This window comes from Colletotrichum costaricense, assembly GCF_030867565.1.
Source record: "Colletotrichum costaricense strain IMI 309622 chromosome Unknown Scaffold_6.1, whole genome shotgun sequence".
Classification (NCBI taxonomy): Eukaryota; Fungi; Ascomycota; class Sordariomycetes; order Glomerellales; family Glomerellaceae; genus Colletotrichum; species Colletotrichum costaricense.
Window position 1 is genome coordinate 1,444,465 of NW_026848235.1, and position 14,359 is coordinate 1,458,823.

General features: G+C 52.8%; 2 protein-coding genes across 2 annotated transcripts; one reads left to right on the top strand and one right to left on the bottom strand.

The window, feature by feature from the left end:
• Positions 1–4,873: 4,873 nt before the first annotated feature.
• Positions 4,874–5,125, top strand: CCOS01_06697 (uncharacterized protein; the record flags this gene model as incomplete). Its single annotated transcript, XM_060454865.1, has 1 exon — positions 4,874–5,125. The coding sequence occupies one exon, from the start codon at positions 4,874–4,876 to the stop codon at positions 5,123–5,125; it is 252 nt and encodes an 83-aa protein (XP_060314565.1).
• Positions 5,126–12,472: 7,347 nt separating this feature from the next.
• On the bottom strand, positions 12,473–12,747 carry CCOS01_06698 (uncharacterized protein; the record flags this gene model as incomplete). Its single annotated transcript, XM_060454866.1, has 2 exons — positions 12,473–12,532; positions 12,709–12,747. 2 exons carry the CDS (start codon positions 12,745–12,747, stop codon positions 12,473–12,475), a joined length of 99 nt encoding a protein of 32 aa, XP_060314566.1.
• Between the last annotated feature and the right edge of the window lie 1,612 nt (positions 12,748–14,359).

The following is a 14,359-nucleotide window of genomic DNA, read 5'->3' on the forward strand; positions in this document are numbered from 1 at the left end:
TAAAAGCAGCAAGTAGACCTATCACCAACATCCAAAAACCAAAAGAGTGCTGCTATCTTTGAGCTTCTTGCAATACTGCCGGCGTTTCGTCTCGTCGCGGTACAGTGATGAGGTTGGCTTTTGCAAGTTAGTAAGTTTACGATGAAGCTCGCGTCCGCGTGAAGAAGAGATGGATCATGGGCTGATAGGCAAGGTGGGAAGTGAAGCTGGTGACTTTGAAACATGAAAAGGGGATTGGACCTGGAGAAGTGGAATCGAGCAGCGGGCAATTTAAAGTGTGCGTGCAGTAGTAAGTCTTGAATGGGAAACGAAACGAAATGATGGTCGCAGTGCAGGCGGCTGCAAGTCGATGGGAGCACACACTGATGGCATCCAGGGAATAACACAGTCAGTACGACTGCCTTTTATGGAGAAATGTGACCTGAGCAAAAGCCCCGTCTCATGTCATGAGGGTTGGTACCGGGAATGAGGGAAACGACAGACGGCCAAATGTAACAGACGCCAGTCGGAAAAGGGGGTAAAGGCAATGAAGGAGGCTGTGATCAAGCCAGAGTCTTCTTCCTGCATCTGAGCTGGGCGACTCCTACCAGCTTCTTGTATTTTCAAGAGAATTGCGTCGATACGTAGGTAGCCAGGCGCCTCTCTTGCTCAAGACCGACGCCATCACACACACACGGCGTTGTTCACCACAACAATAACGCATATGAGACACTCTCTTCGACCAGGCCACGCTTGCACTTGCACTTGCGTCGACCAACAAAAACCCGCGAGCGCGCGCCTACATCGGATCGAACGCAGCCTTCTGCATTTGGGTGATTATGGTCCCTTCGGTGTACAATAACCTTGCTGGCGCGACACTCCAACTTAATGCCCAGCCAACACCACGACTGGCGATGATGGGACCAAAGAAAGAGTGGGAGAGAGAGGAAGAGCTGCGGAACAGCTTTTGCCCTCCATAGCAGTATGGATGGTGAAAATGACATGGGTCGAGGTGCAGTAGGTTAGGGCAGAGGAGAGGGCCGAATGCTGGGCCTTGACAGCGTACCAGTACATGTACCTGCATGTAAACGGTCGCAGCATCAGCCTGCTCGAAGCTGGGGGTGTAAGGGAATTGTGCAGAATGCATGTCTGCAACTGTGTCTGTTTGTGGAGAGGTAGGCTCATCTTGTCCACGTACCCAGTCCTAGGTTTCTTCTTGATATGCTGCGGAAGGGGAGGGCTAGATAGGGAATGAGGCAGAGGCATCTTCAACGACTGAAATGTCATTGAAGTCCATAACGTGGATACAAAAAAAGGCCTCCGTCACCGCGGCGGTTATCCAAAGGCAGGCAGGCAAGTTGAACAGGTGACATGTGGTCGGGTTGGGCCAGAGAACAGGTGTGACGACGAAAGGAAAGCAGACAGCGATTGACGTACATGTTTGGGACGGGGAGCGAGGTTTCTTCCACGACCGCTTAGGACGTCGAGCGAGTCAATTGATGTCGCACAACGAGTTGGAGAGGTTGTACAGACCGGGTCCAGTGCTGCGGTATTCGGCGTCTTTCTCGTCGTGTGCAGATTGGCCAGGAAATCGATAGGTTGCGAAACGACGAGAGGCGTCGCAGAAGGCGAGAAGCCGTTGGTTGGGTCGGGCTGGGTTGGGGTTGGAGTTTCAGAGCGACCTCGACTTTCTGCGTCGATATCTTGGCGATGAGATGGGCCGACCTGGAAATTATAAGGTAAACGACGTGATAAACCTAGCCAAAATGAGAAGAGGTCGAGGCGATGGCTGAAGCTGTCCAGCCAACTTGAGATGCAAGGACACTGATAATAGGGCGGTAAAATTGGCCAAGATTCGCGGTCAAGGCGCAGATCGAAGGCCGAGGGCTGAGGTTTCGAAGTGTGGTTCTGGTTGTGGTCGTGGGCGAGGACGCTACAGGGTGACGAGATGTGATGCAAGTCGACACGGGCGAGACGAGCTTCAAGCCTCTGTTGGGCAGATTGGGTCAGGTCGGGTTCGTTTTGGCGTCGGGCGGGAGCGGGAGCAGCAGCAGCGATCTGATGGGATGGGATGTATGGAGTAAAAGAAAGGGAATATGTAATCCAGCAGAAAGGCAAGGGAGGTAGGGATGCTCGCTCTTCTCTGTAGTTGTATAGAGGGCAGAACCGCTGGAGCAAGCAAGGAACTCCTGACTAGGTGACCTGACGACGAGGAAAGGTGGTAAACCACGGTGGGTGAGGTACAAATAGCCGGTCGTGTGGGCTACAATCGTACTGCGGCAGATGTGCCTTTACGTCTCTCCACGACGTTGTGAGGGGGACCCTGGACTGGACTAGATCAAGTGAACAAGCGAGAACGGAGTGATGCAGATGGAGAGAAAGACAGCTTCTCTGTTAGTGTCTCCTAGTTATGGCTAGCTGGCTCGCTGGAAGTCCCGGGTGTTGGTGCTTGTCTTTCTGTGCTTTGGCCCTAGAACATTTCTAGAGAACAAGTGGTGGCGTGTGTGTATGCGTGTGTACGTGCACCGGCAAGTGTGAGGTGTAATTGTAGTATCCGTATGCAAGGTCAACGCGGGTATCTGAAGGCTTTGAAAGTCAACGTCGACAAGTACTTGTTGGTGGGGGAGTCGCGTCAAGCAAGTCTAGCTTTAGAGTGGGTGGACCGGCGGACAAACGGTGGCGGCGCCTACGACGCTTTCTGTGAGGTCTGTGGGTGGGAGAGGTGTGAATTGCAGACAGAGCAGGGACTTTCGGATTGAAGGCTAGGCTGCCGGATGCTATTGAATATCGGCTCTTGAGAAGAGGAATGTCGCAAGGTAATCGTGGACTAGAGTTTGCTCTCCGCTTCCCGTAGCTCGGGGGATCGTCCGCTGTTAAGTAGAATTAGTGGGTTTCTTCATCGTCATCTTCTTCTTCTGTTTCTGCCTTTTCCACAGACACCTCTCTCCTTGTCCTCGCGCAAGTGTGTTCTGCCCCTCCCTGTTCCTGGCGCTGGTGCTGGCGCATGCAGTTCCCATGGTTGCTGTGGGATTTTGGGTTGATGCCACCCCTGCCTGGAAACTTGAGGACGCCCGATGTGATGGAGCTGGAGCTGGAGCTGGGACGGGACCTATAACTGGAGATGATGACTTGTAACGTGAAGGCGGGAAAACGCTGACGGACAGCGGGCTGGTGTAATTGCGCTTCCAGGGTCAGTTTCTTCTGCGGACTTCCAGAGCCTTGCCCGTGTCATTGTCGTTGGTCTGTTCGTGGTTCGTCGCCCATCGAAAGGCCTAGCTTTCCACTCGTCCCACTCCATCTGTCTCCATTTCACCATGTCACTTTTTCCCTTGAGAAAAGCACCCCAGGCTCTTCCAATCCCAGCCCGCCATGGATCATGACACTTGGATAAAAGCACGGAAAATGCGGAAAGGGGGCTTGTCTCCTACCTTGAAAGCAATCTTAACCCTGAGCAGGGCCTCCGCGTAATATAGTAGATGAAGAAGATATCGAGAAGCCAGTTCGGACCAGCTCGAAGATGGGCAAGGTATCCGTACTCCGTAGGTCAGGTGTGCGAGGAATGCAAACCGAGTCCGTGTTCCTCAGCTAGCCGGGGTGTTGCACAGATATTCAGCGCCGTGATAGGTGACTAGAGGGAGCAAAATCAAGCTGGCAGAAGACGACTTGCAGCGGGAGATGGGAATGCAAGACAAAGCGCCTGATGGACCGCAACTTTTCAGAAACGGCAAGTTCGATGTGAGGTAGACTGTCTGTACCACGCGGTATGCAGGCTCAATTGGTTGAGAAAGCGAGGTTAGGTAAGGCGGAGGAGTATGAGATGGATGTCAGGTAAGGAGGTTAGGTGAACGAAGACAAGTCAAGGAAGGCGAGGCGTTGGGGTCTGTGCTCCAACGAAGGCGATGGAAAATAAAGGGGAAAGAGGTGGCGGGTGATGGAGGAAGGTAGCACACACGATGTGGAAGCACGGAAGGTGCGAGAGGAAAACTTGGAACCCTCCTTCTGGATCATCCCGTCCTAAAGTATCTTCCATACCTTGTACTCAGCTCCAATGTTTAAGTCTCTCTTTCCTCTAAATCTTCTTGTTCACTCCGCCTCTTCATCTTGCCTAAGGTACCTAAGGTAAGGTACGGATTCCCAACCTTACAGACTTTGACTGACTAAGGTTCTGACGACTGACGACTGTCAACTACCTAGTCTCTTTGTGTCCTGTCGACTTTTCTACCTCTTCTACTGCGGTCAATAACTACCAAGTTGTCAACAACCCTCGGGGTTTCATGGCTTAGTTCACTTTCAAGCGTTGCCTTGAGTTGTGTGTCTCACTGCCTCTACCCTTCTTTCGTGCTCTTCACCGACTCTGTTCTTTCTTCTGCTCTCACTCCCGGTCTCTCCTCTTCCCATCCCACGTTGCCATTACCCATCTTTCCTTCCGTTCCGTAACATGCCCCTCAAGTTTCCTGCCCTACCTATACTTAGCTTTTCGCAACCCTAGTCCAACACAAAGAAACAGTACGTATCTCAAAGTACATGTTCAATATCTGTACATGGGTGGGCAGATTCAACTTGGACCAAGTCGGCATAGCCTGCGATAGACCTGCCTTGCCAAAATGGCTCTAGCGTACGGCAATCAGCGTCACTGGAAGAGCGTCTTCAACTGCACTCTGACTCTGCGCCACACACCACTGCTTGCTGAGGTAAGTACCTACAAGTGAGAGATGCGGCGGTGGCTACTCCGCATGACCAAACGCTGTTCCAACTCTTTTCTTTTCAACATTTATTTTTGTCTTCTCTCGCTCATCTTCATTCCCGGGCTCAATGCTCCCGTGACGTCGAGTCTTCGACTGATTCGACCTGAGACCAAGCCCAACTACCCCAGCCGCGTCCATTCCCCAACCCGATGCCTCGACTCTCAACCAGGCGTCTTCGCCCGTCCAGCCTCCCTCTTTGTGTTTTACTACCTGGACTGCGGCGCTACTGTACGTCTACCAGTAGGGCAGGTTTGGTGGAGAGAGTCAGGGGGTCAGTATCCGCCCGCCCATTTCAGATTCCCACCCTCATGTTCCTTCACCCATTACCCATTACCCACAACGTACTCCATACACTAGTGCTGGACCTATCCGTACGGAGTACTGGGTATCTGTATGGGTAGCCAGGCAGACAGGATCATCAAGGCAAGCAAGCATCGTGTGCGACCTGGCAATCTGGTTTTCGATTTGCATCAAAGGCCAGACTCCATGTGTCGAAAACCTCCCCCAGTTCGGGGTACGTATCTAAAGACGGATATCTTAGGTACTTCAAGGTAGGGTCCATACCTGAGATGCTCGACCACCTCATTCCAAGCTGGTCGGGGCTTCGTCCAGTCAACCGAGATCACGTATTGGCACTTTTCCACTCGTACAGACCCAAATACCTCCTGTTCCTAAGGTGCTCCGTAATGAGCAGCTCAGAGACGTAAAGTCATATCATCCTGCTCTTCTCCCCAGTGGCGTCCAACAGCGTTCCCAAGGCTTGCGGCCTCGACGACAAGCCACGGGCTGCCAGCAACAGCTTTGCACGGCGCTTGGTCTTAGTGCCCGTCCACTGTGTCTTGGTGATCCCTTGCAAAAGCCAGGTTGTGCTGGCCGGGGTTCCACGGTGTAGAAACAGTTGGGAGCCATGGAGGAAGCCTTGTTCCCGCTTCACCCCGGCCACATTTTGGAAATATACCCTGCAAGCCATCTTGAGGGGGGAAGCCCCCTTGGCCCTTGGCCCCCCACCTACGGGCCCCTTGTGTCTCTTCCCGCGCCCCCATTTTCATCGCGCGTTCCTCCGCTCGATCCTGATTCGGTGAAACAAAATGGATTCGGTTCAACGAGTTGAGCATTCTGTCATGGTCGCATGGGTCGCATGGGTCTCATGGGTCTCATGGGCAATGAATGTGCAGTAAAGCAGATGCACTCTGTGCGAAGCTATAAGCGGGCCGGCGCTGGGCACAGGACTGTTTCTGTAAGTATAGGCTCGCACCTAGGTATTGGATCCGTACTTCCACGCCTGTCAGTGTCAGTGTCAAGCGTGTCAAGCAACTTGGCGTACCTTACCGACTCTTTCGGATAAACGCTGGAAAATGGGATGGACAACCTCAAAGTCTCCTCTTTTCCAATCTGCTGCTTACTAGGGCCATCTTTATCATGTCTTCACCTGGTTCACTGTGGTTTCCCTTCTAAGAAAGCACAAGCATTGCTCGGAGCGGGCGGTCATGAACTGGGACGTTACCTGGGGTAGTAGTACTTGCCCCGTTTCTACGTGGACGTCCTCTGAGTGCCTGCTTCCTCTCCGTCATTCTTTCCTTTCTCGACCTCTACCGTTGCTGCCAATGGTAATTCGGCTTGGATACGTACTTGCTCATTTAGCAATGCTTGCATCTCTTTGCATCAGATACCTTTATCACCAAGAATTTCCCCTTTGGTTTTCATGCTTGACTTCAATTTTTGTATTCCCATGAACAACATCCCCTGGGTGACGATGCGTCTAGCATATCCATCATTCAGTCGACCAGCTCTGCCCCATTACCCGCACCCAACCCAACTTCTCACTCTGCATGCCTAGCCGCAAGAGACTCTACTGCCAACAATCCGCGGATCTAACAGCCCATTTATCAACTGATCCAGGGTACAAGGCTGTGTTGCATCCACTCTACTTGTCCTAAGGTTCGAGACATGCTCGCTGAATACTCCTTCTCGAGTTCTCCGACACAAGACGGAATGCTTCCGGAGATGCATGGTAAAAGGGTACGTATTACAGCAATATCTCGCGATGCTATATGTTTACACAGTGGCCTTGATTGATTGTCTTGGGCTGTCACCTCCATGTTCAACATCGCAGACTCTCACAGTAGGTATTTCTCCAAGAAAGTTAGTGGAAGAGTGGCACAATCGTGTCCAGGTCACCTGCCCAGATCGAGCCCAAAAAATGACGCTGCGGCAAGTCAACAACCAGACCATACGCCGTCCATTCTGAGACCACGATATCCTCACGAATACCGAGCCAATAAATGACACAAGGATCCACCAGATCTCCTCTCGACAGCCACCGCCTAAATATGTTCAGAAGCCCATATGCTTAGCTCTTCGCGGAGTCCGCTCAGACATATGCTTGAGTACAGGTCGAACACCTTAAGACAAAAGACGGCGACCAGGAAATGGGCCGTACTTTTGCACAGCTTGTCGCAGGAAGCAGCCAGGAATGTCAACAACCCGGGCAAAGTCCACCTCTACCATGAGGTCTCCAACTATAGCGTCAGTATTGGCGGTGGGGAATTATTACGATAATTCTTCCCACACGGTGCGTACTGCCATCCGGAATGCGGTCCCCTTAACAAGCACGACAAGTAAGTGTCCTGAGAAACCTCAATTGCGCACACGGTGGCCAGCCTGCTTGGTACCCAGCATTACACAAGTCCCATTCGTCCTGGCTAGGGATGGCGTCCCTGACATGGTACAGATTACTGTAACGGCCCTGTCCACGGAGCTTTTAATGATATCTACCAAATCCTTACAATGTCCACGTTCCACACCGTCGTGTGCATACCGTTTCCTGGATTTGCAGGGATGACGTCGTGGCACCCAGCTTCTCGGAACTTCCACCCCCTTACCTCGCCCAAGCTGGCAACAACTTTTCCGGAACGCGGACGAATCCTGCAAGGAGTCTTACACCACCTTGTTCGCAACCTCGCATTACGTACCGCAGTAAATGGGAGGAGAACTATCTTGCGCCTTTACCGCGAAAGCATTACTTGATCCATCATGACAGCACATGCCTGGAGGCAGAACTTGACCAAAACACGACCTTCTCAAGACAGCTTCCAGTGGTCCAATTCGTCATGAGCTGTCAGAGACACACCAGCCGCAATACTGGTTCTCTCTTGAAGATAGTTCCGGAATTCGAGCACGTATCCGAATAACTAGCTTTGGCCTGCAGCAAAGCGGTGTAAAGTGGTAGGCTGCTGATGTTAGCCAATTGAATACTAGGCTGACGACCAGTGCAGACCGGGGCACGATGCCTGCTTGTATCCCAGCCTGCAATGAGCACATGGCTTTCGGAACCAAAGGACTGGATCTTATCTGCGGCCCCCTCACTCATCGTCCGCCCTTTTGTTTCACTCTGGAACGAGAGCTCCCGTCGTGCGTACCACGAGAAACGAGAGTTCTCAGACGGTTTCTACATACATGGGAAAGGGATCCGTTGACTCGAGAGACTAAGAATATGTGTATCGCCGTGGCTCTCAATGAATAGAACGACACCGCCGGACCAACGAGGCCTTGCATCAAAGGTGCCACTGGCAGCATACCACTCCTTCACGGCCACGGCCATATCACGGCCATGTATTCGCGTGGCGCTAATTGCCCTTTACCTCACAGATACGGATGCAAATCCCTGGGCATTAGAGACACCTCTTGTGCCCAACACGTCCAAGATGTGGTCCCAGGAGCCTGGGCACACCTGTACGGTACCAAGCAGCCATTAAACCCCGCCTACAGCGGCAAACGGGTCTTGATCCATTTTCAGCGCATGTTACCAACCTCCTTGAAACGGCACCACAAGAATCGTTGACAGGGGCCTTGGAATGGCCTTACTATGTAGTCTTCCTAGGCTAATCAGACGGAGTCGAGTGCGAATAAACGAATCACAGTGCACTTTTGCAGCGGCCGACGCGATCCCTGGGTGTCGAGGTCCCATGTCCAAGGGGTACGAATCATCCGAAGCCACGGTTCCAATAGCCTGGGACCGATCGGCACCAGCGGTGTTATTTCCAGGAGATGGGGGCGGTCGAGGAGCTACCCTGGCCACCTTTGTCTGTTCGCCTTTAGCACAAGTACTCTCCAGAAGGGTTCCCTGCAATCTTTGTCCCGCGAGGTCCCAGCCCGGAAAAGCGTGGAGGCGTTCGAGCCGCCTACCTGGGCTCACACCGAATGGTTACAGTCACTGGTCAATGAGAGAATCAGTGGCACGCCTGCCCAAGTCCTTAGCAGTCGAAATTGGACTCGCGATTCTTTCCAGCATGGTCGTGTTGGACCGAGACGATGGATGGGCTGTGTCTTGGTCCTAGCTGGGTGATTGGTCGTTGCTGGCTCGGTTCCACGACTTTCCCGCTTCTGTTCGGGGCTGCATACCAAAACATCCCGGGGTCCGTGGTAATGTCTGAGGCTGATGTCGGGGTTAGATGAGCTGGCAGCGGTGATGACGCTTCTCGACCCTTGACCCCTGGGACTAACGACCCGACACTCTGGTTCTGCATTTGCCCGCTACTCACCCCGGCGTCAGCCACGACTGCGGAAGCCTGTCAACTGAGTCACAACCTCACAGTCTGGGCGGGAAGAACAACGAAAGGAAGACGAGTGGGCCTGTGTGCGAAGCCGAGCCTCCGCGGACGACACGCTGCGAGAATTCCAAGCATCTCCTATCTTGTCGTGTTCCAATTTGCCGGGTTGGCGAATCCTTGCCCTGAGCCAGAGCAGGGTGCATTTGCTCACACACCATACACACACACGCGCGCGCATCACAGTAAATCTCGCTCAACCGGAACATGACGAAGACCAGCCGGTACCAGAGCAATGGAATGATCAATGTAAGAAAGCACCCTCTGCCTGGTGACTGAGGTATCAACTAGTCTCTAGACCTCAGGTGGTATGGACGGCGCCAAACCTTAATCGAACATGATCGGTGATATGGAGGGACTTTTGCAACCAACTTCTGGTCGCCTGGAGGGCCTAGCGTCTAGACACGACGGTCAAAATTTAACTCGCTCGAGCTCGAGTCACCCGAGTCTTCCCCGCACGCGGAATTCATCTGAAGTTACTCGTAGTTGTCAGCCAGAGGCCAGAGCTTGATCATGGCTCGACAATGAGGCGAATAGTTCAAAGCCAAAGGCGGTATAACGATCGCCTGGAGCTCAGGACGATAGTGCACTGTAGTGCCATGAGGCGGCCGCCATTTCTCTGCGAACAAGTTATCTGCACCGACGTCTCTGTCAAGCAAACGGGGCGAATGCTTCTGGCGGTCCTACAGAGTACCAATTGCCATGGAGGGATGCAAACAGTTGGAGTCGGAGCTACCGCATATCCGCGCTGTTGTTCTACTGTATTCGGAAAGCATTCGGATATCGTCCAGCCATACTCCGTACAGATAGACGTTGGTTACATCGTTTGACGAGCCAGGCAGGCATCGGTGTTGACGCGCAGCAGTCGAGCATCCAACGGGGTTCGGCGGGCATCCCAGTCTTTGCTAGGTCGCTGCATAACGGCAACAAGGGGTTGCTTATTGGCAATTTTTTGACCCATCCAGACAAGCAAATGGATTGATTGCCTATTTCTATGTATGTACTCAACCCCTGCCACACTACCTAGACTAACGGGCCTCGGGGACTGGTCACCCAACGCACCTGAATCTTTCCATCTTTCCCTATAGGATGGCGCAAGTCAATGTACTCCAAATCAACTTGGCATGGTTCAACCCTGATGGGCAGTCTGGGTCAGGTTTTCGGCAGTTGATGCGCCAAAAGAGAATGGTTTGTCCAGATTACCTGCGCAATCCGGCGTGCTTCAGTCTTCAACCAAGCCAGGTTTGACGTAGGTTGTCATCAACGGATAGCCGGATCTTGTCATACAAGTGGCGTGCAGGCAGCAGGGCAACATTCCTGAGGTTCTAGTGGCGACCACCGCTGCACATCTTGGAGACAGAGGACTGAAAACCAGGGTGCTGTTCACCGGAGCTTCTAGGACAGGTTCAGCGAGGTTACATCAAGTTGGCTCCCTTTCACTTGATCCCATGCTATCACAGCAGCGGTCAGGACTCGCAGGGCGGCTATGGCTGGGTACCGCCGTTGAATCTTGCCTGCCGATCACAATGCGTCAAGAGGATAGGCGATCTGCTGCGCCGCCAACGTCGGCGCAAAGGCGCAAACATCGAATTTCTGTTGGAGAACAGGCTGAGCTAATCGCCTCACAATGTGCATCCTAGATCCTTGCCTGGTCGATACTCCGTCCTCAATGCGGTGAACCACCCGTCATTTAACGACACCCAAATGGCACCGAATACGATTGCAATCTGCGGCATGATGATCACGCAGACAGCGCAAGTGTGACCTGGCAAGACAATCAACAGGACCGCGGCACAGTCCAGCGGCAATCTATCACAGCCCGGCCATGGGCCGGAGTCACAGCCGCTCCCTCCAATCATACTCCTTCTCTTTCTAGTAGCAAACCGAAGCTGGTGCGAGAAACAACGAACAACAAAATTCCCGAGCGAAGCTGGCCGGCAGGGAATGCGATCCCAGACGCCATCCTGCAATAGCGGTTCCGAGCTCTCGGGTCCAGGTTCTGCGCCAGCACGCCCTGTCCTCTAGTCTTTCGAGAATAACTAGCACAAGGTGCGTTTCTCAATTGGTCGTTGACGTGACTTTGTTTGTTCACCAGTCAGCATTGTTACATCATCTCATCTCATCTCAAAAGACGTTTCCATACTCGGTGACGGTTGAGGACAATGCTTGCCAAGAGGGCTACAACATATTTGGCAGCAGACTGTGGAAGCCTTTGATGGGGTGATATTGTATATATTGACAACGACTACCTTACGAATGTTTACTTCGGAAGGTATATCGGCCTATTGGTGGAAGCGCTGTGAAATTAATTTCGGCGTCCACGTTAACGATGCGGCTCTACACTGTTCTGCAATTAGCTAACCAACTCAACCAAACAGATCACCGACTAGTAAGCCATATCGAGACAGGATGGAGTAGCGACTGACTGGTGTGAAGCTCAATACCTGGCCAAAATTCAAAAAGCCCTCTACCGGCTCCTTTGAGGCTGGCCGAGAATCATTCGTCACGGATCCCAAAGCTGTCCAACGATGACGAGCTGTGGTATAGCTGTGGTATCAGACCACCAACCATTCGACGCGTCGGTAGGCGTCTCAAAATAGCTATGGCTATTCCCTGGTTGATGGAAGAAGGATGAGCAACAATAATCCAAAGCGAATTTTAAGCGCCCTTGGTACAACTTGGTTTCCACTTCTATAATAATCAAGCACGAAGGAATACATCACAAACAAACCAGGCGTGTCGCCCATTTGTCGAAAGTGGAACCATGCCTGTCGTGACATGTCGGAGTACGGATGCCCTGGCCGGTCTTGGTGCGCTGTATGCGCATCGAGGACCCTCAACGGGCCGTACCACGGCGTGTGTACACGTGTTTGAGGCTCGCATGCGAAGTGCACTCACCGATAGTGGCCTATACGTATCACCTAGAGCCTTCTTCATACGGAGTACATAGTCTGTCGATGCATGCTACACATTTCCGATTGAGTAATTGGGAACGGCGGGGCTCAAGAGGCCGGACGTGAAAATCGCCAGTGGACCTCGACGAGAAGAACTCGACGATCGGTGGCTCCATGGGCCATTCCACTATCCACACCTCTCCAAGGGATTTCCGTTGATGAAGCGAACCTCAAACGGTCATGCAATCTAAACGAAACCCCGCTGCACAAGACCACGGGGGTTTGCACGAATATCCATCGCAGCTTCGTTAAAGGAGGACAGCAGTGACGAGCATTTCCTCCTGTAACACAGGGCAGAGCGCTTGAGTAAACACGCGGCTACGGTGAGGGTCACATACAGGTGGATGCCTTTTGAAGGGCTGCTTGCTGACGATCCCATCAGATTATGCTCGCCGCTGCTCCATTGGCCCCATCAACCCATAGGCCGGGTTTTGGAGAGGTCATCACCTTCAAGGGTCCCATGATGGGCTCTCCGGTGATTGCTCGGTGCTCAAGCCCGAGGAGCCGTTCGTTGACGATTGACGGGCCCTAAGGTATGCGGTCTTTGCTATATTCTATCCGCAGGTGCCCGGAACTACGGATGGATACACTGCAAAGTCACAGCTCTACGGACTTGCCATTCGAGTTTTTTTCAGTCTTACGGTTTTGCCAGTACCTTTTTTTTTTTTTTTTGCAGAATGCAACGTCGGTACTTGGTCGGTATCCACCGAGTCGGAATAAAGCCGAGATGGGTAGACGCGATTTGCTCCCGGATTACCCCTATCCCTCTTTTGGCGCAACGTACATTGCGAGGTTGTACTGTTCGTGGTGAAGAACCAAACTTTTCCCTTTCATCGGAAAGCGGAATACCGGCCACCTTGAGCCATGGTTCACTTCACTCTCTGTCCCTCGGGTTAATCTGGCCCAGGCTCTACGGATACGTAGGTTTTCCAATGTCCTGTGGCCGATGAGATCGATTGTCTGCCCATGGCAATCTGGCTGCCCCATGGGCCCCTGGGCTCGACTCCCTTGGATAGCCGAGCCGAGGGACGCGAGCTGGAGGTTTTGTGAGGTCATCACTCCCGAGGACGAACCATATCGCCATGGAGCATTGGAGGTACGAATCGAGTCGATCGTGCTCCTGTCGGGAGCGCGGCGGAAGCCGACTCCCGGGTCCCGGGGGCCCGCCTATTAAGGATAACTTGTGTGGCGTTTGCGTTTGCTATGAACCGCTGTCCCTCTGCTGGTAGTCTGTAGAGTGGGGTGTTCATGGAACGAACCGGTGGTTCGGTGTTTCGGTGTGCTTTCAACGCGGAAGGGAGGCACTTTATCTGGGTTCGATGCTTGAATCGGAGGATTCAAGCTTGGGGCTAAAAGAGATCTACTTGGGATCAGTCATCTAGACGAGAGAACACCTTCAATATCACCCCTGTAAAACACTCTACGTACCCTTTCAGATACTCAAGCACCACATCTTGGGGTCTGTTCCTTGGGTCTTTGGCTCAGATACTGTGAGCCTCAGTTTTCAGCCCTGCTCGCACCGTTAATCCATGTCTCCTACTTAATGAACAGGCACCTGGAGGCGAATGGCTCGAAGCACCCCCTCCTCCTCCTGTCTTCTTTTGCTTTGAAGTCTATAACATCTAGCTATGCTGAGTTGATGTTGGTGACCAACCACATACACATCGATGACGTGCGGCAAATCTGCCATCTGGAGACACCTCTGGATAATTTGTGCCGGGGGAGGAGGCCACCGGAGATTTCAGGCTGTGTGAAAATGAGACTGAGACCGAGGGACATGTCCAGCAGAGGATAGACCTGACCGCCCCCATCCGCAAGTGCGAGATAGAGCACGCAAGAGGCTTTAACTCCCCGCCACGAGGAATGTGAACCTCGCTCCACGGGACGGATCGAGCGGGCTAGACCGGCATCACAGACATCACCTAAAATGGCTTGCTGGCTGGCTAGCTTGGTACCCCGCCGACGTGGCTGACACCGGGGGCAGTATCGATCACACGTTTGCACTTCGATCACCTCTGTGCCTCTCTCCTGTCTCACTCACCCATGGCATCTTGTCAAAACGCCATCACAGGAG